The 26,538-nt window shown below is 55.6% G+C and overlaps 3 protein-coding genes and 1 long non-coding RNA gene across 4 annotated transcripts in view; 1 reads left to right on the forward strand and 3 right to left on the reverse strand.

Moving 5' to 3' along the window:
* LOC146420156 (uncharacterized) overlaps positions 1-21,695 on the reverse strand; it is a 31,754-nt gene extending 10,059 nt beyond the window's left edge. Inside the window, exons 1-7 of the mRNA XM_085048518.1 lie at positions 21,591-21,695; positions 21,302-21,457; positions 21,044-21,145; positions 20,557-20,659; positions 20,220-20,276; positions 19,779-19,909; positions 9,255-10,586 (exon numbers count right to left, since the gene is read on the reverse strand). Of these exons, the coding sequence (XP_084904644.1) occupies positions 9,255-10,586; positions 19,779-19,909; positions 20,220-20,276; positions 20,557-20,659; positions 21,044-21,145; positions 21,302-21,457; positions 21,591-21,695 (1,986 nt within the window). The remainder of the gene's footprint in view (positions 1-9,254; positions 10,587-19,778; positions 19,910-20,219; positions 20,277-20,556; positions 20,660-21,043; positions 21,146-21,301; positions 21,458-21,590) is intronic.
* The window catches only part of LOC146420153 (uncharacterized), an 86,951-nt gene that overhangs the window by 33,870 nt on the left and 26,543 nt on the right, over positions 1-26,538 (reverse strand). The gene's annotated exons all lie outside the window — the stretch shown is intronic.
* On the forward strand, positions 465-3,992 carry LOC146420158 (serine/threonine-protein kinase pim-1-like). The gene is made up of 7 exons (XM_085048521.1): positions 465-477; positions 1,545-1,694; positions 2,075-2,124; positions 2,233-2,283; positions 2,492-2,858; positions 3,451-3,627; positions 3,886-3,992. Exons 1-7 carry the CDS (start codon positions 465-467, stop codon positions 3,990-3,992), a joined length of 915 nt encoding a protein of 304 aa, XP_084904647.1.
* On the reverse strand, positions 22,880-25,269 carry LOC146420159 (uncharacterized; the record flags this gene model as incomplete). Its single annotated transcript, XM_085048522.1, has 7 exons — positions 25,150-25,269; positions 24,667-24,876; positions 24,340-24,404; positions 24,077-24,193; positions 23,745-23,893; positions 23,317-23,464; positions 22,880-23,065 (listed from the first exon to the last, which is right to left on the reverse strand). Coding segments are annotated over exons 2-7 (786 nt in total), but the record flags the coding sequence as incomplete, so codon positions are not given.

A 26,538-nucleotide genomic window follows, 5' to 3' on the forward strand; every position in this document is an offset into this window, starting at 1 on the left:
CTGGCTCCATGCAAAGGGGGAAGACAAGAAGAATGCATTGGATGCAGCCCCCAAGGACCTCGAGCAAATTGTTCAGGAACATCCAGACCTTGAGCTGACGTTTGTAAAGCTGCAGCTGGCAGAGTTCTGTGGTGCAGGAGACCCAGCATGGGAAGAGGAGACCTACAAGGAGCTGCAGGAGAAACACCCTGAGCCTCAAATGCTGCTGTGCTCTAAATTTCTGCTGGAGAAAGTTCTTCCTCTCCGGGAAGATATCCCGGGATGAGTCAAAAGCAAAGTTTGTGGCTGGTGACATGTTTCCCGTGCAGAGAGAGCAGAGGAGCTGAAAGTGGAGGCTGGGAGCCTGGGAGGAGGGAGGGGTGAGCAAGGTGGTTTTTTAGGGTTTGTTTTAGATCTCCTTCTCATACTGTGATTAGCTTGGAATTCAATTCCCTTAATTTCCCTAACTTCTGTCAGCTGTGCCCATGACAGTGACCAGTGAGTGACTTCTCCCTGCCATTATCACAGCCCACGAGCCTTTCCTCCAGAGTTCTGTGTCCTGCAACTGTGAGGACAGTGACAGAGCGGCTTTGGTGGCACCTGGCACCCGGCCAGGGCCAGCGCAGCCCAATAATCCCTGCAATCCATTCCCTCCAGGAAAGGTTTGTGAAAAGAGCAAACAGGACTGTGGAGAAGATTCCTGGAAAACTGAAACAGCTTTCAAGAAGTGAAATGAAAATGTAAAGAAACAATCCACAATGTTTTCCTCTATTTATTTCTATGCTCCCCTTTTCCATGTTGCACTACTTCTCCATGCCATTAATTGCAAATGGATCTCACCTCTAAGATCTATGACTTAGCAAGTTTTAGACTCTCTGAAATACCATGAGTTACACACAGTTTGTATTCCCTCGTTCTGTTTGGAAAGCAATGCAGGAGACATAAGTGCAGTGCTTGGGTTGGGAATGAATTCTAGAGACAGGGAATGTGCTCTGCTAGTGTTTGACCCTCAGCAGGGACAATGCACAACAGCAGCCAAGGGGATTGCTGTGCCACTGTGCAGCAGTCAGGCCTCTGGATGTGGGCTGAACACGGCAAAGTTCCCGTGTTTGGACAGACTCAGGGGCTGCCCCCGGGGGCGCGCGGGGCTCGGCCGTGGGGCGCGTGGGGGCGATGGGGAACGGACAAACGGCCACTCGGACAAACGGCCCCGGAGCTTCAGTTGCAGCGGCGACAGCGGCGACAGCGGCGACAGCGGCAGCAGCAGCGACAGCAGAAGCGAAAGAAGAGATTCTACGACCCTCTCCCTCCCTTTCTCCCGCTTGTCCTCTCCCTCTCCCCCTGTCCCGCAGCCTCTCCCGTTGTCCCTTTCCCTGCGTCCCCTCCTTTCGCGGTGCCCCTCTCCCCCTGCCATCTCGGGCCATGCCCCAGGCTCGCCCCCAGCCCCGGCCGGGGCTGCCCCCTCCCCGCGCCTGGGCGTCCCGCCGCGCTCTCGCCTCCGCCCGGCTCTCGCCATCGTGGCTGTGGCGCTGCTGGGCGGGCATCAGTGGCTGGGTCTGGGGCAGCATCGCCACCCTTTGGCTCCGCCTGTCCCGAGCCTGGCTCCGGCCCCGACGCAGGGTCCAGTCTCGACCCCGACCGCGGCCCCGGCCTCGACCCTGGCCCCAGCTTCGGCCCCAACCCCGACCCCAGCCCCAGCCCCGGCCTCGACCCTGGCCCCAGCCCCGACCCCGACCCCGACCCCAGCTCCGGCCCCGACCCCAGCTCCGGCCCCGACCCCAGCTCCGGCCCCGACCCCAGCTCCGGCCCCGTTACCGGCTCCTCCCGGGGCCCGCGGAGGACACACACGGCTCGGCCGCTCCCGCCGCCTCCGTTGCTCCTTCCCCGGCCCGAGCTCCGCCGCTCGGCAGTCCGGCCGCCAGCCCCGAGCCGCCCGTGCCCCGTTCAGAGGGGGATGCCCGGCCCGGGGCGGTGCACAGGCGGTCGGAGGCCGTGTCTGGCCCCGGGCCGAGCGGTGACGGCTGCGTGTCGCCCGCAGGGAAGGCGCAGGAGGCCCTGCAGGAGCGGTACCGGCTGGGTGAGCTGCTGGGGAAAGGAGGATTCGGCAGCGTGTACGCGGGGACGCGGCTGGCGGACGGCGCCCCGGTGAGTGGCAGGGCTGGCGGCGGGCGGAGAAGGAGGAGGAGGGCAGAGGAGGGTGGGGCTCAGCAAGGCGGGCGGCGAGCTGAGCCCGCTGCTCTCTGTTTCTCTCAGGTTGCCATCAAATGTGTGTCCCGGAACCGCATCCATTATTGGGGCGAGTTGGTGAGTGAACGGGGCCAGCGGCAGAGCCCGGGCCGTGCCGGGAGGGGATAAGCCGGGGCCCGGCAGGGTGGGAGCCGCCAGGACGCCTCGAGGGAGTTAGAGCGGGTGTGGGGTGAGCGGGGGACGCAGAGCATCCCGGGCTGGCTGAGGGGTCCCAGAGCCCTGGCATGGCCTCAGCCCTGCTGATGACCTCGTGGTCCTCCCGCAGCCCAATGGCACCCGTGCGCCCCTGGAGATCGTGCTGCTGGACAAGGTGTCCACTGGGTTCCACGGTGTCGTCCAGCTCCTGGAATGGTTTGAGCTCCCCACCAGCTTCTTGTTGGTGATGGAGCGTCCGGAGCGCTGTCAGAACCTGCGTGATTTCATCCTGGCTCGCGGGTTCCTGCCGGAGGAGGAGGCTCGGCGGCTGTTCTGCCAGGTGCTGGAGGCAGTGCGGCACTGCACCAGCTGCGGGGTCCTCCATCGAGACATCAAACCTCGCAACATCATCGTTGACCTGTGCACCGGACAGCTGAAACTGATCGACTTTGGCGTTGGCACCTTTCTCCAGGACACAGTCTACACGAAATTTGCAGGTGAGCCATCCCAGGGGTTGCTCCTGGGCACCTCATTGCCCAGCCTGGGTGTAGCACCAGGGATTCCCCCATTGGCTGCAGGTCATAGGATTGCTTTTGGGTGGGAGGACCAGCTCTTGGCCCTGCCGAAAGCCTTCAGCATCCACTCTGCCCTGGGCTGGGGCTGGGGCAGGGGCAGCCAGCCTGACAAAAACCCCCATGGGGTAGCAGTGAGGGGAGTCAGACCCTGTGCCCTGGTTGGTTTGGTGTGCAGGCGAGGAAGGACTTAGACTGCTCCACTCCCCTTGTTTGCCTTGGCTTAGTAATGTTTTATGGGGGCAATGCAGGCAGGGAGGAGGGTGGTTTTTCCCCACCACTGGGTGGGTTTTTCATTTGCATGTCATGATTGGGCATTCCCAGGGCTTCTGCTGCCCTCTTCCAGCCCCAGTGGCTTCTTTTCCAGCCCCAAGTTTGTACACCAGTCACAGGTGCTGGCAAGAGGGCAGCAGGTCACCCTGTGTGCCACTGGTGCAGCCCTTGCATGCCCAGGGATGCTGGGGTGAGGCTCTGGGAGCAGCAGCATCCCCTGATGAACTCCATCTGTATTCCATAGGAACCCTGTCCTACAGCCCACCAGAATGGACCCAGCTCAGATGCTACACCGGCGAGGCAGCAACAGTCTGGTCCCTGGGTATCCTGCTGTACCAGATGGTCTGCGGGAAGCACCCATTCAGGAGGGGCCGGAAGATCATCTGGGGGCAGATCTTGTTCCCACGACAGCTCTCTCAAGGTAGATCCTGATCTCTATGGCATAGAGGGAATACCAGTGTTGGGAGAGAGCAGCAGGCTCATGAGCATCCTGCTCTGGCAGCTGCTGAGGAGGTGGCACATGTCCTGCTCTCCTGCTCTCCTCCAAAACAGAGAATCTCTGGGGAAGTTTAGGCACAGCTCTGAGCACACCTAGCATGGCCTGGGCACGGGAACGGGGAGGGAAAAGTGGACAGGAGCCTTCTCCAACTGATTGGCAGTTTCTGGTTTCTCTCCTCAGAGTGCCAAGATGTTACAAAGAGATGTTTGTCCATGCAACCCTTGGACAGGCCATCGTTGGAAGACCTCTTCAGCGATCCGTGGATGCAGGGTGTTCGTCTGCCCTAGAAGATGGGAGAAATCCACGTGCACAGTTTGATCCAGGGGCCTGGCAGGTAACAGTTCCACACATTTCTTGGTAATTAGAAGCAAAGCAAACCAGACGTTTTTGACCAGCTTGTAGCTCTGAGCAGGGATCATCAGAAGGGAACTCACAGCTCTTGTGCTGGAGCTGAGCTGGAGATGTGCTCTGGCAAGCACTGGTGGCCAGAATCCACCCTGGTTTTGCTTGTCTGGTTCATTGTTGTCTGGGGCCCTGAGCAGAACACTGACAGCCTGCTCTGACCTCCAGGGAAGGAGCAGGAGCCCCTGGAGAAGCTGGACCAGATGGGCTGCAGCTGGAGACGTCAAGGACGACTTCAAGGATTAGCACCTCTTCCTCAACCTGGCCATCTGCAGCTGAAGGTGATTGACTTCAATTCTGGCACCTTCTGCAAAGACACACTCCAGACCTAATGTGCAGGTGAGTCCCCAGCCAGGGGATGCTCTGGGCATTGCACAGCCTGGCTGGGCACCAAAGTTCCCCCTCTTCGCTAGGGTGGATGTAAAGAATTATTCCGTTGGTTGCCAAGCTGCTCTTTGGCTCTGGGCAGCTGCTGAGGAGGTGGATCTGCCATGGCTGGCTGGAGGCTGGGCACATGTCCTGCCCTCCTGCTCTCCTCCCAGAGGCAGCAATGATGGGGAGGTTTGGGCACAGCTCTGAGCTCAGGCAGCATGGCCTGGGCACTGCGGGCAGTTGGGACAAGGGGGACAGGAGCCTTCAGCTGATAGGCAGTTTCTGGTTTCTCTCCTTCCAGCCGAGCTCTGCGGATGCTGAGGCTGCTCTGGGCTCTGCCAGGGCTCTGCTGGGGCTCAGCCCTGGGCACGGCTGGGTCTGCTCTGCCCTCCCATTGCTCTGACAGCTCTGCATCAGACGAGCCTGTTCTGAGCACAGCGACAGAGCTTTCTGCTTGTGCAGGTGAGTGAGACTCTCCTGCAGGCCCAGAGATTGCAGTGAGGGATACACATCCAATTGGCGAGAACCCAAACACTCCACAGTCCCAGCAGAATGCCTGTATCTCCACAGGATGTTTTGTCTGTCCCACCCTTCAATCCTTTTGGGTTGGAATTGTGCAATTGCATTTCTTCCTCCTCTAGAATGCCACGAGTGAGTCAAACCTGGCGAGTGGGCTCTGTTCCTAAGGCAGTGCAGTCTGGAGTTGGTGAATGAAGAATTGCTCTTCTCCACTTCCAAACCAGAGCAAAAAGCTGTAAGTGGGACTTTGCATATTTATGAAACCACTGACAATTTCAGAGGGAATGTACAGCTCATTCACAGGGTGAGAAGGAAGGGCATCTTCTTAATGAGATGGGGATCAGCAGAATTTAGATTCCCAGTCCTGCCTGGAGCTGGAAGGGCAAAAAGCAATTTCTTATTGCTTCGACCAGAATTTAAAATAACGTAATATTAGAAACAAACCCCAAAATCTATTAAAAAAGGCTGCTGAGGGTCAGGAAGATAGATCCATGCTATCAGCACATTGACAAAGTAAATAACTGAGTTCTCTTTTACAAAAGATCAGTTACCTCTTAATCCAAAGTTACAGAAGATTTTACCTACACACCTGAGTATTGTTTTTATCTTTCATGTTTCATCTATATTTTTTTCTTTTCTTTACCCTCTTTTTTTCTTAAACCAGAGAACATGTCCTAAAAAAGAAATGCCCTTTGCTCCTGGCTCTCATGTGAAGCAGCTCCCTTCCCTCTGGCCCCTGGGGCTTGGGGCACTGTCAGCACCTGCTGCTTCAGCCACTGCTTCTGCTGGCATTGAGAGCAACAACCAGGTTGTGGCTGATCCCGAGGGAGCAGCAGCAGGGCCTGGAGCTGATCCCTGAGTCTGGGGCAGGGCTGGACAAATGACCCCACAGCAGCAGCAGCAGCAGCAGCAGCAGCAGCAGGAAATGGAGGTGACTTTGAGCACAGCCCCTGCCACTCTTGCCTCCTGTTTGCAGTGGTGTCACAGCAGCGTGAGGCACCTGGGAGCCCTCAGTGCCAGCAGGGACTTGAGATGGCAGCCCTGGGCTCCTGGAGGTTGTGCAAGGAACAGAGCTGGGCACTCCCTGTCCATATGGAGCTTGCAGATGGAAAAGGCTGCTGTGCCCAGGCAGCTCCAAGGGCAGAGAAATGAGGATCTTGAGCACTTGATCTAGGCCAGTTCCACAGTCCTGGGCAGCAGCCAGCGAGCAGAGGGGGAACAGAGGGCACAGCAAGAGGGACAAAAGCAGTCAAGTGCAGAGACTGGAGAGAGCCACACCTGGCAGAAGGAACAGCTGCTTCCCTGCACTCTTGAAGAAAGCTCTTGGCTGTTTCAGAGCACTGAAAGGCATGAAGGGCAGAGAGGAGGCAACACCAAACAATGCTCCTGTTTTCACAGCCTCCCCTCTCAGTGTCCAGAAGGAATTGGATGAACTGTATTCTTCTCTCTGAGTCATCTCCTTCAGCATGAGCAGCTTAGCACCAGGAGCTAAAGAAGCTGAAGCCTTAGGCCTCAAGAGCTGACCAAGAGGGAATTTTCTGAGCAAACTAATGCTGCTAACGTGGACCAAGCTAAATCCAGCTGATAGAATACTGGAATTATAGAATCCTTTCTGTTGGAAAAGACCTCTGAGCTCATCAAGCCCAGCCGTTCACCCAGCACTGTCAGCCCAGCACTAAACCACATCCCTGAAGTGCCAAGGCCTGAACAAGAGGCCTGACTGAGGCCTGAACAACAGGCCCTGAGCCAAAGGTGACCTCTCCATCAACCTTCCAACCAAAGAATATCTTTTATCCACTCATTAACAAAATGTTAATGATCATTAGCACTGTGATAGATTTATCTGTCACCAAATCTGCAGGAAAAAATACAAAAACCCTCCAACCACATTTTAATGTTGGAGAGTCAAGGCATTACTTTATTATCTGGCCAGGATGTTGTTCTGGCCTGGATGTACCACAGAAATCATCTCATCCACACATAGCCCGGCTGTGCAGAGAGAATCATTCCAGGAAAAATGGCATTTACTCAATTTCTCAGATATTTGGTACAGTAAAAATACATAGGAAAGCATTGGGTCAGTGTTCATTGGTCTAAAGTTGAGCAAACTGCCAATATTCAGTGTCTCATTGAATCTGAATCTCTTTGCCTCTGATGCTAATTAGATTCTTCATTCTTCAGTTTTTCTTATCAGTCCTTTTTCTGGGCAAGGATGTTTTTAGCTCTGCTGGAGGTGGCATCTGTGGTAGCCCTTTGTGATAGCCACCATGTCCTGTTGATAACCACAATGTCCTGGCAGATGTTCTGTTAATAGTCTTTATCTTTCTGGTATCTTCGGGGTCACTCCCAATCTGTTGATATGCTGAGTTCACCAGACCTCATCTGGTAGAACAATGCCCTGAAAGAAACCTAAAATTCCTCTTCCCAGGGTAAAGACAAACAAAGTTTTGACTAAAGTTATACAAAATTTTTAACCTGATATATTTTCCAACACAGGGACACTCAGGACAGTATTCCCTGTCCCCAGCTGTGCATGGCACCTCCCACACACCAACAGTGCCCTCCTGCCCACAGCATTGCTCTTGAAGCACGGAATTGACTCCACAACTCAGAGAGTTATGAAGTAGGTATGTGTTTATTCCAGCTGGGGTGCATGGGGGGTAGCCCCTCCAAAGACATGCACACCCTCAGCGGCACTTCACTAAGTTTATATTAGGTTACAGATTACATATGCATAAAGTTAGACAAAGCCCCTATACATATTCATTACCTATTCCCGCTTCGTATTATAATGAGTTCAAAGTTCATTTAAATATGCTCGCGCAAGCGCAGTGTCTCAGATTAATTGTGGGGAAGGGTCCCGATGATTAATTATGACAGGTGCGCATGCTCCCTTGGTCCTTGGTCCTAGTCCAAGCCTGAGAACCAACTCGTACCGGTCCTGGGGTCCAAGGGTGGGATGCTCAGTTACACTTGGTGGTTTCTCTCAATTACTTGGCTCTCCTCTCTTATCCTCCCCAATACCAGGTAGGCACAAGTTCACCAAGAAAATAATAAATGGATCGCAGCTGGCATATCTTAGTAAATCATTATCCAATCTCTGGCTCTCTAAATCAGTTTAAAAATATTATTATTACTATTATCCAGCCTCTAGCTCTTTTACATTAGTAATTTCTATTTTACCCTAAATCACTCTGCTCAGCTCCCTCTCCTTCCCTCATCATCTCCCTGTGCTGCACATGTTCCTCCTGAGAGGAGCCTAGTCCCTGTCAGTGCTCACAGAGCCCATCCCACCCTCTGTGCACTCGCCCAGCCCTACAGAAACCTGTCTGTCTGCAGGGCCCTGCCTGGGGGAGGCTCTGTGTGCAGGTGGGCAAGGGCAGCTGGCAAGAGCCCTGCTGGGCCCTGCAAAGGTGCTGCTGCTGCTGTCCATGGGCTGAGCAGTGGCTGAAGGCCCTTGAGGAGACTCCCAGCAGAAACACTGAGCACCCAAAGGTACAGAGCAGGAGTTGCACTAAATGCTCAAACATTTCTCCTTTTCTACTTCTCTCATTCCCCAGCCTCCCCATCCTGCTCCAAGTAGGAAATTGAAGCAGTCTCAGGAAAGCTCCTTATCTTCACAGTAATCCCTGGCTCACCTTCTCTGGGAAGTGTCCTCCAGAGCTGTCCCCAGGCTGACCTGGAGCTGGCAGCAGCCCTGACCCACACAGCACCTCTCAGCAGCAGCACCTGCCCTGCTCAGGGTCACTCCTTCCCCCAGAGCTTCTGGAAGAACTTTCTCCAGCAGAAATTCCAGGCATGACAGCCTTAGGGGCTCAGGGTGTTTCTCCTGCAGCTCCTTGTAGGTTTCCTCTTCCCATGCTGGGTCTCCTGCACCACAGAACTCTGCCAGCTGCAGCTTTACAAACACCAGCTCAAGGTCTGGATGTTCCTGAACAATTTGCTCGAGGTCCTTGGGGGCTGCATCCAATGCATTCTTCTTGTCTTCCCCCTTTGCATGGAGCCAGTGGATCTGCTGGCCCCTGGCCAGGGCCTGGCAGAGCAGGTGGAACCTGGGTCCTGCTGCAGGAGCTGGGGAGCTCCAGGACTCGCTCTGGCCGCTGGGGCAGCCACAACACAAGCCGTTGCCAGCCAGGAGCCGAGGGCTCCGTGTGGTCCATTTGCACATCCTGGGGCAAAGTGATCTCCTCAGGAAGCCTCCGGTTGCCCACAATGAAGTGGTTGAGGTGTCTCACTTCCACATATGAGCGCAGGGCCTCACTGATATCCAGAAGTCGTCTCACAAAATCTCTCCTACGCCACTGTGACACAGGTAAAATGTTCAGCATGTACATGACAATGGTCTTTGTGGTATAGGTGGAAAAGCCGAAACCCAGCTGAAGACGGGTGAAGAACTGTAGGCACTTGAGGTGCAAGCTGTCAGGGGGAGCCTGCCTGGCGATGTGCCTGAAGAACTTGATCTCTGCCACGGCGTAGGTCTCAGGCCACCATGTGCTTGGGGTGAGGAGCTCTCTAGACTGGCTGCTAACAAAGATGTCTGAGTTGCCTCGCTGCACCCTAAACAGCACCTCAATTCGAAAGCTTTCTCTGCCATTGGTCACCTTGAATTGGCAGGAGCGTGGGTAGGGCAGCAGCACTAAATGCCAGTTGTGTGACTGAGGCAATGGTGGCCAGATTGCTCTCAGCAGGACGTAGAACCAGCGGGCTGTTTTCTGCACATCGAGGTAGGAGCCGGTGCAGAGGGTGTGAAGGAGGCTGGGATCCTGATTCCTCCTCAGCTCCTCCTCAGGGTGGTGGAGGAAGCACAACATGTTCTCAGCCTGCTGCTCCCTTGTGCAGGTGCACTCCAGCTCCACGCGGACACGGAAGTTCCTCATGTGTCTCTGCCTTGCAGTGGACATCTCCAGGTGGAAGGAGTGCCCCTGGGGAGGAGTCATGGGTACAAGAAAGCGATACACAACATCCTCTTCACGGGGACTCCAACCCTCAAAGGCACTGCCAACCCCAATGGCTCGTTCCAGCATCGGGTGGAAAGTGTTAGATAAGACGCGTCCAGCGTAATTTATGAAATCGTCCATCAGGTTAGTTGTCCACTCGCAGCCTGTCTCCAGGTCCTGTACAGGCCACTGTAGGTGCTCCATTAGAATCCTTCCAATATCATCAGATTCCTGGTCTTCGACTTCATTGGCGTCATTATTGTTCTGGTCATTTGCAGCAATATTCATGACTTGATTTCCAGCATCGTCTTCTTCATTTGCTCCATTATTTTGTTCTTCGTTCTCCTCTCTCCTCAGGCTCCTTTTCCTCCAGATAAACCATACTGCCAAAAGAAGGACCAGGAGCCCAGCAAATGCCCAGAGCTGCCAGTGCTGCAAGTCAAACACCAGCAGGTCTCCCCAGGCTGAGCCGCTCTGCTTCAGTCTCAGCTGCTCCAACTCTTGCTCCAGCCGAATCTTCTCCTGTTCCAGGTACTTCACACGCGCCTGCATGCACAGGAGCTCCTCCTGATCCATGCCATCATCCACAGGCTGCAGGTACTGAGTGAGGGTTTTTAAGAGCCAGAAAAGGAAGTGCCAGAAAAACATGGTCTGCAGAAGGATAGAGAGAAGGCCTTGAGTAGGCCTGGGAGGGAGGCAGCTGGCAGTGGAGGCAGCAGGGGTGGGAATCACAGGGATGTGGGGGCAGGAAGGAAAGGGCCCCAGAGAGCTGGCATGAAGCAAGGCCTGTCCTGCTGCACCAGGAGCAGCAGCAGCAGCAGCGTGCCCTGCCCAAGGCTCCCCTGTGAGGGGCTGTCCCTGCATGCACGGGGAGAACCCACCCCCGGGTGCAGTGTTTCTGCCCCAGCCCTTGTCCAGCCCAGCCTCCCTGCCACGTGAGCACTCACCGCTTGCCCGGGCTCTGCCAGGGCAGCGTTGCCTGCTGGGGCCTTTTATAGCTGCCCCCATTGTGACACGTCCCCCGTGATGTCACAGGTGCCACAGCGCATCACAGCCAGGCCGGCCCCACTCTTTGTCCCCAGCCCAGCTCAGCCAATCCGAGTGGCCCTGGTGTACACATAGATACATATTATATAGATATTTTATTAGTTCCATTAATTTTATGAAAAGATTTAGCACATGTATAATTTCACTACCTGTTGCGATTTCTGTGACACATATTAATGCTCTGTAGTTACTGCATTTATGACAGGCAAGACTTTTATTAAAAAGACGTATTTGTAAAATAGATATTATACACATATTGTATTTAATCCAAAACAAAATACAATAAATAATATTGAAATACAAGAAAATATTATTTATATCTAAATATTACATCATTACCCAGAATCATATATTTAAAATCAAATATATAGCAAAAATGTATAAATTTAAACACTGAAAATCATTATAATAAATAATATATTAAACCAATATAAATTTAGCATATATATTGTGTCACTATATGTTATGACACATATGAACACTCTGAAGTCCGTGAATTTCTGACAGGCAAGATTTTTATTACATAGATATATTTCTTAAATATGTCTAATGCATATCATGTCTAATATACCATATTTTCCTATGGAAATGCAGCCATATACAGTGTCACTATCTGTTGGGACACATAGTAACGGTCCCATACTTAGTGTATTTATCACTGGCAAGCCTGCAAATGCTTTGCTCTTGCTTGAATAAAATGCAAAATTGCAGAATCTGGATAGTGTAATATTTTATTGATCTCAGCCTGACCTCTAGTATTGGTAAATCTCACCAGTTGTGAATCTGGGCTGGTGAACAATCTCCTTGAACTCAAGCAAACTTGCAGTGCTGAACTGTTTCTAATCACAAATTGAGCCCAGCTGCCCCTGGGATCACAGAATCACAGAACGCCTTGGCTTGGAAGGGTCCTTAACAATCACCTTGTTCCAAGCCTGCTGCCATGGGCAGGGACACCTTCCACTCTCCCAGGTTGCTCCAAGGCCCAAGCAGCCTGGCCTGGACCACTGCCAGGGATCCAGGGGCAGCCACAGCTTCTGTGGGCAGCGTGGGCCAGGGCCTCAGCAGCCTCAGAGCCCACAGTTTGTGCCACGCCTGCGGCCTCAGCCCGCCCTGTGTCAGTGGGAGGCCACTGGCCCTGGTGCTGTCCCTGCAGGCCCTTGCAAACAGCCCCTCGGCAGGTCTGCCATGGCGCAGCAGACCGAGATTTCGGTCGTGCTGATACCAGGCAATTCCCATATGGACTCCACCAATATTCCCCCAAGGTGCATTTGTGGCTCAGCTTTGGAGTCCTGCAAGATCCAAACACCCCCTTTGGCCGAAAAAATCCCTGCCAGGGACATGCAAAGATATCTGGGGCTCAGTTCTAGAATCTGTGAGTTCTAAATATCCTTTCAAGAAAAAAAACCAAACCAACCTTCCCGGAGACCTTCCGATAGATTTGGGGTGAGCTCCTCCTCTCTGGTCACCTGTGGAATGCAGGGGGACAATGATCCCGGAGCCAGGGGTGCTGCAGACACAGTGGGTGGTGAAATCTCATGGTTCTGCTGCTTCTCCTTTTCCTGCCCCTCCTTTTCTCTCCCTTCTCTTCCTCCTGCTGCTCCTCTGCTCCCACCCCAGAACCCCCTTCCCCACCCTCCTCTGCCCCAAGCCTGGTGCAGCACAAGCTGCTGCATGGGGGGAACACCCCAATCAGCCCCAGGGATGGACAGGAGGCTTGGGGACCCCCAGTGCAGATCCACCTCCCCCAGAGCCCAGGGAATTGCTCCAGGGATCAAGGGCTGGGACACAGGGCCCCAATCCCCATTTCGCTCCATTTGGGCTCCCAGTCCCCGGTTGCCGGGACAGCAAGGGGGGCCTGGCCTGGGCGCCCCCCACCTCCCCCCTCCCCAAATTCCGCTCCCGGGGACACTGGAGGCGAGGGGGGCGCAGGTGAGGTCCAGAGGTGCTGGAGCCACGTGTCCCCCCACTGCCAGTACCACCCTTGAAGGATCAGGGGTACCCCAAAACTCCCTCACAGCTGCCGGGTACCCCGCAAGCCCCTAAGGAGTGGGGTCCCCCGGTTTTATCACCCCTAACCTTCAGCTGCCTCATCCCGGCCCCATCCCACCCATCCCCTTCGCTCAGACTTCATCCCACACCCCAATCCACATCTCACCCTTCTCGGGCCTATCCCATCCCATCCCATCCCACCCCATCCCACCCCATCCCACCCCACCCCGGCAGCTGCCACTGGGATCACCCCAAAACCTGCGTGCTGGCAACTCCCCAATGTCCCCCCAAGGGGCATTTGCGACTCACATTTGGAGTCCTGCAAGATCCAAACATCCGCCTCCTCCCCTTCTCCTGAAAAAAAAAAAGAAACCAACCCAAAACAAAAAAACCCTCCCTGGATCAACCAAAGATATTTTGGGCTCGGCGCTGGAGTCCTACAAGGTCCAAAAATCCCCACAACCTCCCAAAAAGAACCCTGGGCACTGCCCAAAATATTTGGCTCAGCTCCCCCTGCCCGCTCACCTGCGGGATGCCCCGGGGGGGGCGATGCTCCCAGGCCGAGGGTTGCGGACACAGAGAACAACAGACGCACGTGGTGATTCCTTCCCGTGCTTCTCGTGCTGCTCCTTCTCTATCCCTCCTCTTCCTCCCGTTTCCCCTCTTCCATCCCTCCTCCCCACCCGCTCTTCATCCTCCTTCTCTGTCCCCCCTCCTCCTCTCCTGCCGGTTTATCCTCCTGCTCTTCTTCCTCCTGTTCTTTGGGACTCCCCTCCTGGCTTTGTCTGCCATCAGCCTTAGGTCCATCCTGTGCTCAGCAGAGCATCCTGTGCTCTGTCAGCAGTCGCTGCTCCTTCTGGAAGGGTTTGGGATTTATGCCAGGCACAGACACTGAACCTCACCCCAAACTGCCCCGGTGCCATTGCTGTCCCCTGGGCGCTGGGCAGCTGCTGTCCCAGGGGAAGCAGGGACACAAACGGAGCCAAGTGCAGCCCAGCTGCCCGCGCTGATCCAGACGAGCCCCAGGGACAAGGTCCTGCAGAGCCACACGGAGCCCTCGGCTCCTGGCTGGCAACGGCTTGTGTTGTGGCTGCCCCAGCGGCCAGAGCAAGTCCTGGAGCTCCCCCAGCTCCTGCAGCAGGACCCAGGTTCCACCTGCTCTGCCAGGCCCTGGCCAGGGGCCAGCAGATGCACTGGCTCCATGCAAAGGGGGAAGACAAGAAGAATGCACTGGATGCAGCCCCCAAGGACCTCGAGCAAATTGTTCAGGAACATCCAGACCTTGAGCTGACATTTGTAAAGCTGCAGCTGGCAGAGTTCTGTGATGCAGGAGACCCAGCATGGGAAGAGGAGACCTACAAGGAGCTGCAGGAGAAACACCCTGAGCCTCTAAGGCTGTCATGCCTGGAATTTCTGCTGGAGAAAGTTCTTCCAGAAGCTCTGGGGGAAGGAGTGACCCTGAGCAGGGCAGGTGCTGCTGCTGAGAGGTGCTGTGTGGGTCAGGGCTGCTGCCAGCTCCAGGTCAGCCTGGGGACAGCTCTGGAGGACACTTCCCAAAGAAGGTGATCCAGGGATTACTGTGAAGATAAGGAGCTTTCCTGAGACTGCTTCAATTTCCTAGTTGGAGCAGGATGGGGAGGTTGGGGAATGAGAGAAGTAGAAAAGGAGTAATGTTTGAGCATTTAGTGCAACTCCTGCTCTGTACCTTTGGGTGCTCAGTGTGTCTGCTGGGAGCCTCCTCAAGGGCCTTCAGCCACTGCTCAGCCCATGGACAGCAGCAGCAGCACCTTTGCAGGGCCCAGCAGGGCTCTTGCCAGCTGCCCTTGCCCACCTGCACACAGAGCCTCCCCCAGGCAGGGCCCTGCAGACAGGCAGGTTTCTGTAGGGCTGGGCGAGTGCACAGAGGGTGGGATGGGCTCTGTGAGCGCTGACAGGGACAAGGCTCCTCTCAGGAGGAACATGTGCAGCACAGGGAGATGATCAGGGAAGGAGAGGGAGCTGTGCAGAGCAATGCTGTGGGCAGGAGGGCACTGTTGGTGTGTGGGAGGTGCCGTGCACAGCTGGGGACAGGGAACACTGTCCTGAGTGCCAGGCTGTCCCTGCCCTGCCCTCTCAGGCACAGCACCACAACATCTTCTCTTGTTTCTGCACTCCTCTGATACTGTCACTGTGATCTGGTGCTCTCAGGGAGGCTCTGGGGTTTGCAGCAGCTGAGGCAGGCACTGCCCTGGGGATTGCTCCCAGGCAGCTGTGTCCATGGGAATGGGGTGTCCGAGCTTCCCTGTGACCTGTGGGGCTGTGGGCAAAGCAGTCCATGGGAAAGGGGAAGGAGCTGAGCCTCCCTCCCTGAGATGCCATCATGAGCACACCTGGGGATCTCCTTGCTGTGTCCTTCCAAGCTCTGAGCTTCCCTCCTGGGTGCAAATCCTTGCCAGAGCCTCTCGGAGTTCCCTGAATGTCCCACGGGGAAGTGCAGAGATGCCACAAGTGAGGAAATGCTGTTTGTTAAAAACAGGCTATTGGAGTTTGCTTTTGCAGATGATAATTAATTGGTGGGAGGGGTTATGATCAAAGTGTGGTTCTAATGGTTGTTGTTGATATTGTTCATTTGTTGAAGGATAATGAGTTTGTTGCAAATGGTTGTATTTTATGGCAATTGATATTGTGTCAAATTAATACCTGTGTTGTAAGTTAATGATAGTTATAGTTTAGGTACATAATACATGTCAATGACAAGGAGGATTAGAATGTTCTAGAACACTGGGGATGTAATCGAAGGAGGAGTTTGATGGGATTTTTGCATAAAGGGATAAATGCAAGGAGATCATGGGGTGAAGAGCGAGCCTATGGCAAGATCCCAGACAACTGAGAGCAAGCGACCAGCCAATTAAAGGGACTGACACAATCTCCAGCCAATCAGCTCGGGCCTTGGGGGAGGGCTTAAGGGCGGTGCTAGGGCGGGGTTTGTGGGGAATGCAGTGCAGTGACACAGCGCTCGGGGCTGTGTGGCTGCAGGTTGTGTGAGTCACTGTGCGCTGAGCTTTGCTTTGGGGAAAGGCACACAGCCGTTCTAAGCCTGTTATCCTTGTTTGTACTAAGTAAATGAGCAAATAAATTCTTCCAAAATTTAAACAGTGAGAGGACCTTTCTCACACTCAGGGCGAGGATGTCAGATCTTTCAGCAGGCTCTGCTCTCCTGGGGGGTTTCTCTTCCCAGGCAGGGTCTAAAAGCAGAATAAAACAGCAGCGTAAGGCAGAGCACAAGGGAAGCACCGGGCTGATCCCATTAAAACTGCCCTTGCAGTGACATTTCACGGCTGACCCTCAGCGCCCCGGGCTGCAAACAAAGCCCGCTCGGGCCGAGCACAAGATCCCCACAGAGCGCTGAGCAACAGCCGGAGCCCAGCAGGGCCTTGGAGGAGGCAGGGCGAGCCCCGGGCCGGGTTCCAAAGGGGCTGCGGGGCTGGGGGCGATGGCGCCGAGTGCCCTGCCCGTGTGTGCCCTGGGCTCTGCGGCGCCACGGGGACACAGCCCGGGGCCGGGGCTCGGTCCTGCTGCCCCCAGGGCGCTGCCGAGGGCTCCCCGCCCGCCGGGGCCGGGGCGGCGCTGAGGGAGCGGCGCCGCCATTGCTGCCGCCATTGCTCAGGGGCGCTGAGGGGAGCGCGGCTCCCGCCAGCCCTGCTCGGCTGTGAGGGGAGAGAGAGACAGAGAATAAAGACAGAGAGAATAAAGACAGACAGTGCTGCTAAAGAAAGTCCGTGCAGTTCCGAATGCCTTCGGACACCGGCCCGAATGGCTGTGCTCGGGTGTGTGAACATCGCCACTCGGCTGCCCCAGAGCAGAAATGCCCTGGGGAGATACCGGGACCGGTCGTGTGAGATGGGACGCCAAACACTCGGGGTTTGGTGTCGTTGGGATAAAGAAACTGTATTTTTAGTCTGTTTGGGATAGAAAACTTCTTCTGATTGCATTAGTCTGTTGTACATGGGGTTCAAAAGGCATAATAAATATTAAAAAGAAATAATGATAAATAGCAGTGTTTGAAAAGACATTAAGACTTAGGAGTAACATGTCGACTGAAAAAGGACTCAATAAGAAAAATGTTATACTATGAAAACATCTTTCTTCTGCAGTTTTATCAGTAGTTCTTGGATTTTAAACTTCTAAATTTTTTGTTTCCTCTGATTTGCTTTATTTTGCAAACATTGAATTAAAATGAAGCAACATCTGGAATAAATCAGCAATTGCATACAAAGCTTCAGAATAAATGTGGAAGTACCAGGGGATTCACATGCTTTAGACGTGTGTGTAAATGTGTGTGCATAAAAGCATCGCTCCTTTTCAACACTGCATTACAGCACAGAAGTAGTAAAATCAGATTTACTCCTGTTTTCACAAGATTCCCATGAATCTATACCAAAGTCCAGTGAGTGATAGAAGACAGATCAAGTGTGGTTCTAGGTCATCTCTTTTTACTCAAATTTGCCAAGTCCTTACACTGCTTTGAAGTGCCAGCCTGCAGGTGGGACCACACCTGATGTCCCTGGAGTCTCTGCTCTGGGCTGGAGCCCTGCAGGGCATCTCCACCAACAACAAATCCTTTTCACATTGCCTGAGTCTCCTTTGGTATGGTAAAGCAGATGAGAATTTCTGCCTTCTCTCAGGGCTGCATAAGCCATCAAATTTGCCTCCTGGTGTTCCCAAAGAGAGGAATGTTGGCCCATGGACCCTCTGCTGTTGGATATTGGGCAAGGGAGGAGGGAGACACTTGATTGTCCCTGTAGACAGAAGAAATGGATGAATATCCAATCCCAAATCCTGATTTGGCGTTTCTTTGTCATCCTTCAGTGATTGTTGTTTGGTTTTGGAAAGCAAAGAGGAGGAGATGGTCTAAGAAAGGAAGAATGCTGCTGTACTCCCTGACAGGAGGTTGTAGCCAGGTGGGGTTGGGCTCTGCTCCCAGACATGAAGTGACAGGACAAGAGGAAAGGCCTCAAGCTGTGCCACAGGAGGTTCAGGTTGGCCAGGAAAGGGTGGTCAGGTCTTGGAAGTGTCAGGAACACCAAAAGTTTATGTCCAAAAAGGAGACAGAGGAGTCCTGTAATTTTATTCATTAATAAAGGGAGAGGTCATGGGCATTTCCCATGGGGTCTCAAACTGCAAGATGACGCAGCAACTTTTTAATCCTAATTTCCTGACCACAGTTCCCTCTGTCTTTCCCCATTGGCTGAGGTACTCGAGAGGTACAGACTCTCCTAATTGCCTAATACAGATCCCCTTCTAAGACACATTTCCCCGCCTTCTTCTTTTCTTCCTGTCTCTCTTCTTTTAGTTAATTCCAGGGATTTAACACAGTCTTGGCTAAGTCAACCAGAGGAATTCCTGTGGAATTCCTTCCCATTGTTTCTTCTCTCTCTCAGTATCTGGCTTTATCTACCAGCAGGCCCAGTTTGTTTGTAAAGACACTCCCTTCTCATTCCTTTCAGTAAGAAATACATGTAATTATTACATTGAAGTATGAATTAAATATTAATAATAAAGTATAAATTACATTATTTTTAATATATATTTTGGGATGTCATACCCGGGTGGGCAATGTCAGACATGGTGAGGTTGGGGGTGAGGAGCAGGTTGTCCAAACAGGATCAGCCTGCAAAAGACTCATTCTTCTACATGCCCAGACCTCCTAGGGAGACATTCAGCATCAAGATCCCTTGGGGAATGCTTCTATCACCTCTTCATTGAACTGAAAAATAAACAATACTCACTTGATTAAAAATAAAATTCATGAGAACTGTGAAATCTCCCTCCATAACAGCACTCCAAACAGACTCCAATGAGCTGCACAAGCCCCAGCCCTGCTTTCAGGGAGGTCACCCAGCGCAAAGCCAGCCATGGCACCCTGAAGGTGCCCACTGCACTCTCTTGTGTCCATGCCCCAGGAATGCCAGGAATGCCCTTGGCCCAGAGGGCTTTGCTCATGGCCCCTCTCGGGCTCAAAGCTGCTGCTCTTCTTGCTCACTCTTGCCTAAAGCCACAGAGCTCAGCCTCCCCACACCAACAGGAAGAAGATTCAATAGCCAGGCAGTGGAGTGCACGGCCTAAGGCTGAGGGGCTGGGGCCCAGTCTGGAGGACAGGGAGGGCACACGCCCAGCCCCACAACTCCTGGGCCCACAGCTCTGAAAAGCCAGGACCAGAGATACATGCCTGATTTTGGGGGTCCCTCCAGCTGTCTGCTGAGGGAGATGCCTTGAGGAAGCAGCAGAGCAGCCGGGTGGCAGGAACAAAGCGGCTGCCTGGGGGCTGCTTCTGGCTTCTGACCCCCAGTTCCTCAGGGCTTCCCACCACCCCTTCCCCTCAGGGACCTCCTGTCCCCAACCCCCTCAAACATCCCCCTCCTGCCTTCCCACTGCCTTGTCCTGTCAGGGTCTCCACAGCACCTCATCCCTGCACAGCCTCCCACCGCCCCATCCCCTCAGGGTCTGCCCCAGCCCGGCCAACCTGCCCGGCAGCGGCATAGCCCCGCTGGAGCTCCAGAGAAGCATCCTTTTTCCTGCTCTTCCCCACTGCCCTGCGGACACTGGGCACCAAAAGAAAGATCCTGGGAGTCTGTGTATTAGAACACATTCTATATTTACACACTAAAGAAACTGAAAAGAGAAAAGAAGAATCCTAAGAAGAATACTGAAAAAAATTCCCCAATGGCTCAGGTGGCAGCAGCAGCGACAGCAGACAGATCAGCTCTCCATGAAGCTCCAGCAGCACAGCCAGCCACGGCCCCACAGACGAGGCCATGTCTGCCATGCTCTCTGGAGTCGATCGCGCAGCTTCGAGAAGATGGAGAAGGGAGCTGTCTCCAGTGCTCGCATGACGTAGAGTGTCTGCAGAGCCAGGTTGGAGATGGCAGGGCTGATGTCACTTGTCATGTGTTCAAGGGCTGAAACAGAGAGGAAGAGAGCCACGGTCAGAGCCTGGATCTGCAGGGACCCAAGGAGACCCTCCTGCCGGGGCAATCCCAGCCAGCTCTTGCCGTGGCCAGGAGGGAGCAGGGACCAAGGGGATCAGCCGGAAGGTGCTGGCCACGAATCCCCACGTGCTCCTGAAATCCCTCTGTGCTCTGCCCAGGACGTCCCTCGTCCACACAGGGAGCAGAGCCCTCCGCAGCCAGGGGAGGGATTGCAGCTGCCTGCCCAGCGATTGCAGCTGCCCCTGAAAAGCCCTGCTGACGCCTCGCTGCCCTCACTCACCTATGCAGACGAACCGGAACTGTCCTGACTGCCCCCTCAAGCGCCGCCCGGCCATCCCTGAGAACACAGAGCCTGTCACAGCCCCAGCGGCACAGCTCCCCCACAGCGGCGCCGCCAGCCCTGTAGCCGCACGGCCTCCTGCGCCGGCAGGGCTCAGCCCGGGCCCTTGCCGCATCGTGCCGCCCGAGGAAGGGCAGGGCTGCGAGAGGAGGGCGGCAGCAGCCCCGAGGGCAGGCGGGGCTCCACAGCTCCGGGCCGGCTGGCGCTGGCGGGACAGCAGGCGGGGCTGGGGCCGAGCTGCGGCGGGGCGGGGAGTGAGCCCGGGCTCGTGGCTCACCGATGAACCTGATGGCTGCCTCTCGCAGGGGCTCCTGTGGGCTGTCCAGGTACGGCACGGCCTGGTGCAGGTGCTTGACCCTTCGGCTCACGTCCTCTGCCAGCTGCAGAGAGAGTGCCAGGAGGGAGAGTTTGGCGTGGGCTCTGCCCCTTGGCCGGGCTCTCCCTGCAGCCAGCCGTGGCCTCCCCTGCTCGCACAGCCCAGAGGTGCGGCCAGCAGCTGCTGGCGCCGGGCTTTGGAGGGGGCAGAGGGCCGGGTGCTGCCCGGGGAGCCTCTGTGCCACCCCACTGCAGAGCCCAGCTGGGCTGGAGCTCCCTGGGCACCCGGCTCGGGGCCAGAGCAGCCTGGAGAGGAGCCCACATGGCCTCTGGGTGCAGCAGTGGACAGAGGCACAGCTGCCAGCCCCACGCACTGAGCACCGTGGTCAGGGGTCTTCTCCAGGCTGAGGCTTCCAGGCCGTCCTTTGGGGCTTCATGGCACTCCTTACCAGACACTCGCTGAACTTCCACAGCTCCTTCTTCTTCACCAGCTTCTTCAGATCTTTCCTCTTCAAGAACTCGGTTGCACGAAGCAGTGTTGACCAAGAGACCTGGAGAGCAGCAGAGACACGGAGATGGCACCGCAGCCCAGAGCACAGGACCCGTGTCTGTGTGCCCAGGCCAGGAGGCTGCAGCCCGCGAGGCACCAGGGCAGGAGGCAGCTGAGCTCCATCCCAGGGGGACACCAGCAGCCCCTCAGTCCTTACGTCTGCCACTTCGTGGTTCTCATCATGGCAGTGGAAGAAGAGTGGCAGCAGGCTCTGACGCACAGCTAACTTGAAAGGCTTTTTTCCTTCTTCCACGAAGTAATTCATGATTTCTTGAAAGAGGATCATGGAGAGAAGCTGCACATGGCTGTGTTCCTGTATGAAAGGAAGAAAAAGAGACTTCAACATTGGCAGCTCCTGGCACACCTGGGCACAGGCCTGAAAATCCACAGGGCAGAAAGTGTTCGAGCAGCACCCAGTGCCCGTGGCTGGGGGCACAGAGCCGTACATTGTCAAAGAGTGGCAGGAGTGCCTCAGCCAGCTGCAGGGCAATGGGGCTGGGTATCAGAGTGTCATTGTCCGAGACTGTGAAGCTGAGTACACTAAGTGTCATGGCGAGCGTGTCTTCATCTGTGTCCCACAGGAGCTTGATGAGGTCTTCATTCAGTCTCCACACTCTTCTGGCCTGTGCAGAACACAAGTCTGTGAAACCCCAGCCTGTTAGCACAGGGCCCAGAGGCCAAAGGCCTGTCCCGAAGCACGTGGGCAGCTGAAGCAGGAGGCAGGAGAGCTGGGAGCAGCTGCCTCAGCTCCCAAAGCCCAGCCAAGCCCAGGCGACTGTGTTCCCCAGCCCCATGCTGCCAGCACGGCTTGCGCCACTGTCCCCTTCTCACCATTGAGGGATTGTAAGTGAGCTGGAGGAGGGCCCTGAGAACCTGGTGATGCCTCTCCCTGCAATCACTTTGCAGGTTCTTTGCCATGATTTCCAGGATGCTGTCACTGCATTCACCCAAGTCCAAGTCCAAGTCCAGGCACTCCAGGATCTGAAAGGCACATCGGAGTGACAGGGGTGCCAGCTGGCAGGAGCCATACAGGGCTGGGCCCAGGCAGCAGCACAGGGCATGGCTCAGGCCCAGGCAGCAAAGAGGACAGAGAGCTGGGAGGTGACTGAGTGAGGCAGCGCTGGCCTTCAGGCTCACCTCCACAAGGAACACCAGGGCAGGAAGATCCCAGGGTGACTCCTTCCTGCTGAGCAGCCTGAGGAGGTGCAGTGCAATACCGGAACACAAGCGCGTGGATGCACTGCACATCTCGCTGGAGGTGGGGAAAGGAACCAAGACTCTGAGGTGGGAGGGCAAACCTCTGCCAGGCCTGACTCACACAGGTCTGGTCTTTCCCCACCACCCTGCGAGCAGACATGGGAGGCGGCTGCTCCTGGGCCTTTTCCAGTCTGCTCGGCCGTCGCTCACTGACAAGGCCCTCTGGCCCATGGCCACGGGGCCTGTGAGGGGCATGCTGGGCGCAGGCCATGAATGCCAGGGGCAGTGGGGAGAAGGGTTTCTCACCTGGCCAGCACACCCACGGCATAGTGCTGGGTGTCAACACAGAGCAGTGTGTCCCAGCCACACTTAGTTTCCATTGCCACCACCACATGCTCACACCGGAGAAGGCAGAGCAGGGCCTTCAAGGTCTTCACTGCAAACCTGTGTACAGAGCAAAGCCCAGGTCACGATGCTGGCAGCACTGGCTCCTGCCCTGGGGACATGGGAGGGACAGGAGGACTGGCATGGAGCACCTGTTGGGGTTGGTGGCAAGGCCGTGTTGCTGCTGACATTCCTTCCAGAAGGTATCGACCTCGTCTGGCATATCCGATGTGCTGAAGAGCACTTGGAAGAGCAGGTGCACAAAGAGGTGGGGGAAATACTCCGTCACTGCATGTGGGCAGCAGGGCACCTGGAGAATCTTCCAGATCACCACAGTTGCCTGCAAAGGACAAAGCACCCCGAGACAAGTGTCAGCGCTCAGTGCCAAGGTGTCCATGGGGCACGGCCCAAGTGTGGGAGGGAAAGGCCAGGGGAGACGCAGGGGGAGCACCGGGCCTGGTGCCCCTGAGCTGCACCTAGCCCAGGTTTCAGCCCAGTGCCTGAGGCAGGGAGATGCAGTGGGGGAAGGAGGATGGAGAGCTGCTGGAGAGGCGGCCTGGGGACAAGCAAAGGCCAGTTCCAGGAGCTTACAGCCAGGGCAAAGACAGGTGTGTTGTCCCCATCAGAGGTGCACGTGCTGTGCTCTGGCCAGCTCCCCAGCACATTGACAAGTGTCAGTAGCACTGGCTCTGCAGTTCTGCTCAAGGACATGATCATCCTCCACATGGTCATAGCAGCTCTGTGGGATCAAAGCTCTGTGTCAAGTGAGTCTTGGCCACCAGCCCTGCCTCTGTCCACTGCCACTCACTGGCAGCACCAAGGCAGCCCACCCCTGTGGGGACAGACCCCTGAGGGGCAGGGAGGGAGCATGGCAGCAGGCTTGGGGGCTGACATGCGAGGGCCGGGAAATAGAGGAGCCAGAGGGCCCTGGAACTCCCCGTTTGTCAGACACCTAGTACAGGTTTCACAGGGTAATGGACTGGGGAGCCCTGAGCTCTCTGGGCAGGTGGGCCCTGTACCTGTCACACGATGGGGCCACGCGCAGGAGAGTTATCACCACATCAGCGGGGTGTGCCTTGGTCAGTTCCAGCAGGGCCATGTCCAGATTGTGCTCACCAGACTCATTGGACACGAGCCACTGGTGGATGTACCTCACCATGGCGGGCACCTGGAGAAGGCCCGGGGAGAGTTGGAAAGCTGCCAGAGGGAGTAATGTCCCCAGTGTCCCCAGAGAAGTGCTTCCCTTGCCACCACACTGGGATGGCCTCAAAGGCTTCAAGGCACCAGCAGGCGTGGCTTGGGAGGCCAAGGAATTCCCGAGGGGCTCCAGCCCTGGCCACAGGCTGCTTACTTGCTCTGGAATGGAGACACCCTTCTTCACAAGCAAATCCAGCAGGGCAGCACTGGGGTCGGCGCTGTTGACATCAGAGTTTGCCATGGACCCAGTGCCCATGTTGCTGGTCTCTTCCTGCCAAATGCACTTGATGAATTTGCAAGTCATGGGCAGGAGAATGAAGGGCAGGAAGAGAGGGATGTTCCACGGAGTGCTCCAAGTGCAGTGCTCGGCTGAGCAGGGACAGCAGGCCCAGCCCAGGTGGGGATGGCTGCAGCTACCTGCGCTGTTCTGCGGAAGAGGCCGTGGGCAGCATCCTGCTCTCGTGTCTGGTCCATGCCTGCATCTGGCAAAGAGCGAGCACAGCCAGAGCTGAGGGGCTGCAGGAGAGGCTGGAGAGCACAGGCCAGCCCTGCACTGCCCAGGCAGGGACAGCCCTGGGATGCCCAGGGGATGGAGCACGGCTGTGGGGGATGGCAGCCCCGGCCCCTCTTCCGTCTTGCCTGTGGGCATATCCCCAGCAGATGGGATGGGATGGGATGGGATGGGATGGGATGGGGCCAGGCTGGCTGCAAACACCAGCCCTATGGCCCAACTCTGCCACTCACCCTCCTGCATCAGCAAAAACTGCTCCACGTCTCCAGGCTCTTGTGCTGGGGCAGCTCCAGCGCCTTCTTCCTCCTGCTTCACCCAGGCCAGCTTGGGTGCACTTGGGGGTCTCTGCTCCATGTCGCTGACTGGATTTCAGGCTACTTGCAGGAGGGATGCCTCAAGAAAGCTCCGGGTCAGCAAGTCCTGCAGTCGAGCCTTGAAGGCACCTGCAAGGGAAAAGTCTTGGGAAGGCTACAGGACAGCAAGTCCTGCACTCTGGTCTGGAGAGCTCCTGCCAAAAGGACAGGAGACTCCTTGTCAAGGACTGTGGTCAGTAAGTTCCACGGTCTGGCCTCAAGGGCACTGGCCGTGGGGATGGGAGATGCCTCGGAAGAGCTCTGGGCACCAAGTCCTGCAGTCTGCCCTCGAGGGCACCTGCAGAACAGAAGCCTCGGGAAGGCCACTGGTCACCAAGTCCTGTGGCCTGTCCACGAGGTCACCTGCAGGAGTACCGCCTCGGAAAAGCTCTGGGTCAGAAAGGAACAAGTGTGCTGTGCGGGGGCTCCTCACGACACCGCTCTGTCCCGTCCTGTCCCGTCACGTGCTCCGAGCACAGTGGCGTGGCCGTGTCGTTGCCAGCACCTATGTCACGCCGTGTCACAAAGGGGGCCCTTGGACACCCTGTCCCGGTTCCATCCCACAGTGACAATGCTGCGCCGTGTCACAAAGGGCCCTTGCACACACTGCCGCCTGCCCTGGGGCTGCCCCAGCCTGCCCAAAGTGGCCCAGGTTGGAAGGAATCCATTGCCCCGAGCATCTAAGGCAGCCCGACTGGAACCTTAGGAACGGCTCAGACAAGAAGCAAACGCTGCCCTGCTCTGCGGGCTCAGGGCAGCAGAAGGAGCCCCCACGGCTGCCGACGCAGCTGCAGCAGGAAGGGCACAGGACCTTGCACAGAAGCTGGCACAGCCTGCTTGGGACAAGTCCCGGCTGCTGGCCATCCTAAACACAGGGGTGTGACACACACAAGGAACATGTGGGCCAGGGCACGAATGCTGCTCTGAGCCCTGGGGCCCGGGGAGCACTGCAGTCAGCAGGTGTGGCAGAGCCCCCGCTGAAGCAGACCTGCTACCCCCCGAGCCCTGGCAGCACCGGTGCCCGTCTGCTGCCCCAGAGACCTGTGCTCCCGGGGGGCTTCTCTGCCAGAGGGCAGCCAAAACCAGCGGGCATTGGTGTCTGTGCTCCTTCCTGCAGGTGGCCCTTGGCAGGAGCACTTGGAGCCACTGGTGGCAGCACTTGGTATCTGTCAGAAGATCTCAGTCTGTCCTGGAATTATCTTCTCGTTGAAGCAATCTCGTGCAGCACACAAATACCTCTGCCGCAAAGGCACAGAACACCCTGGCATTTGATTATGCTACATTCTGGAAAGTGTTACTTCCCATTGCTCAACTCAAGGAGCTCAAAAAAGCTACAAACTACCCAAATCCATTGGTATGGCCTGAGAATGCAAAAGATTTGCTGGTTGGCTTCTTGTCTCAAACCAGCAATTCATTTACCTTAACGTCATCCATTGGGAGTCACTTACAAAAACCAAGCACTAATCAGAGACAAGAAAAGGGGCCATTCTTTGGTTTGCAAAGGGTTTTCTATGAAGGGATAATCATATAAAAATTCTGTTCAGGAACAAAAGTTCTCAAGAAATGAAGGTCCCCTCAATGCTACAAAAGCACCCCAACCAAATGAGTATACTGCAAAAAGACAAATCCTCTCTCTGACACAGATATCTAAGTGGCCAATAAAGTGCAGCTCTCCCTTCTTCTTCCCTGCATGAGAATCAGGACCACTAACAGAAGTCACAGATATTCTTCCTACCCTCTGTAAGCAAAGCT

Source organism: Lichenostomus cassidix, unplaced genomic scaffold (assembly GCF_008360975.1).
Source record: "Lichenostomus cassidix isolate B80296 unplaced genomic scaffold, HeHo_3.0 HiC_scaffold_44, whole genome shotgun sequence".
In the NCBI taxonomy this organism is placed as follows: Eukaryota; Metazoa; Chordata; class Aves; order Passeriformes; family Meliphagidae; genus Lichenostomus; species Lichenostomus cassidix.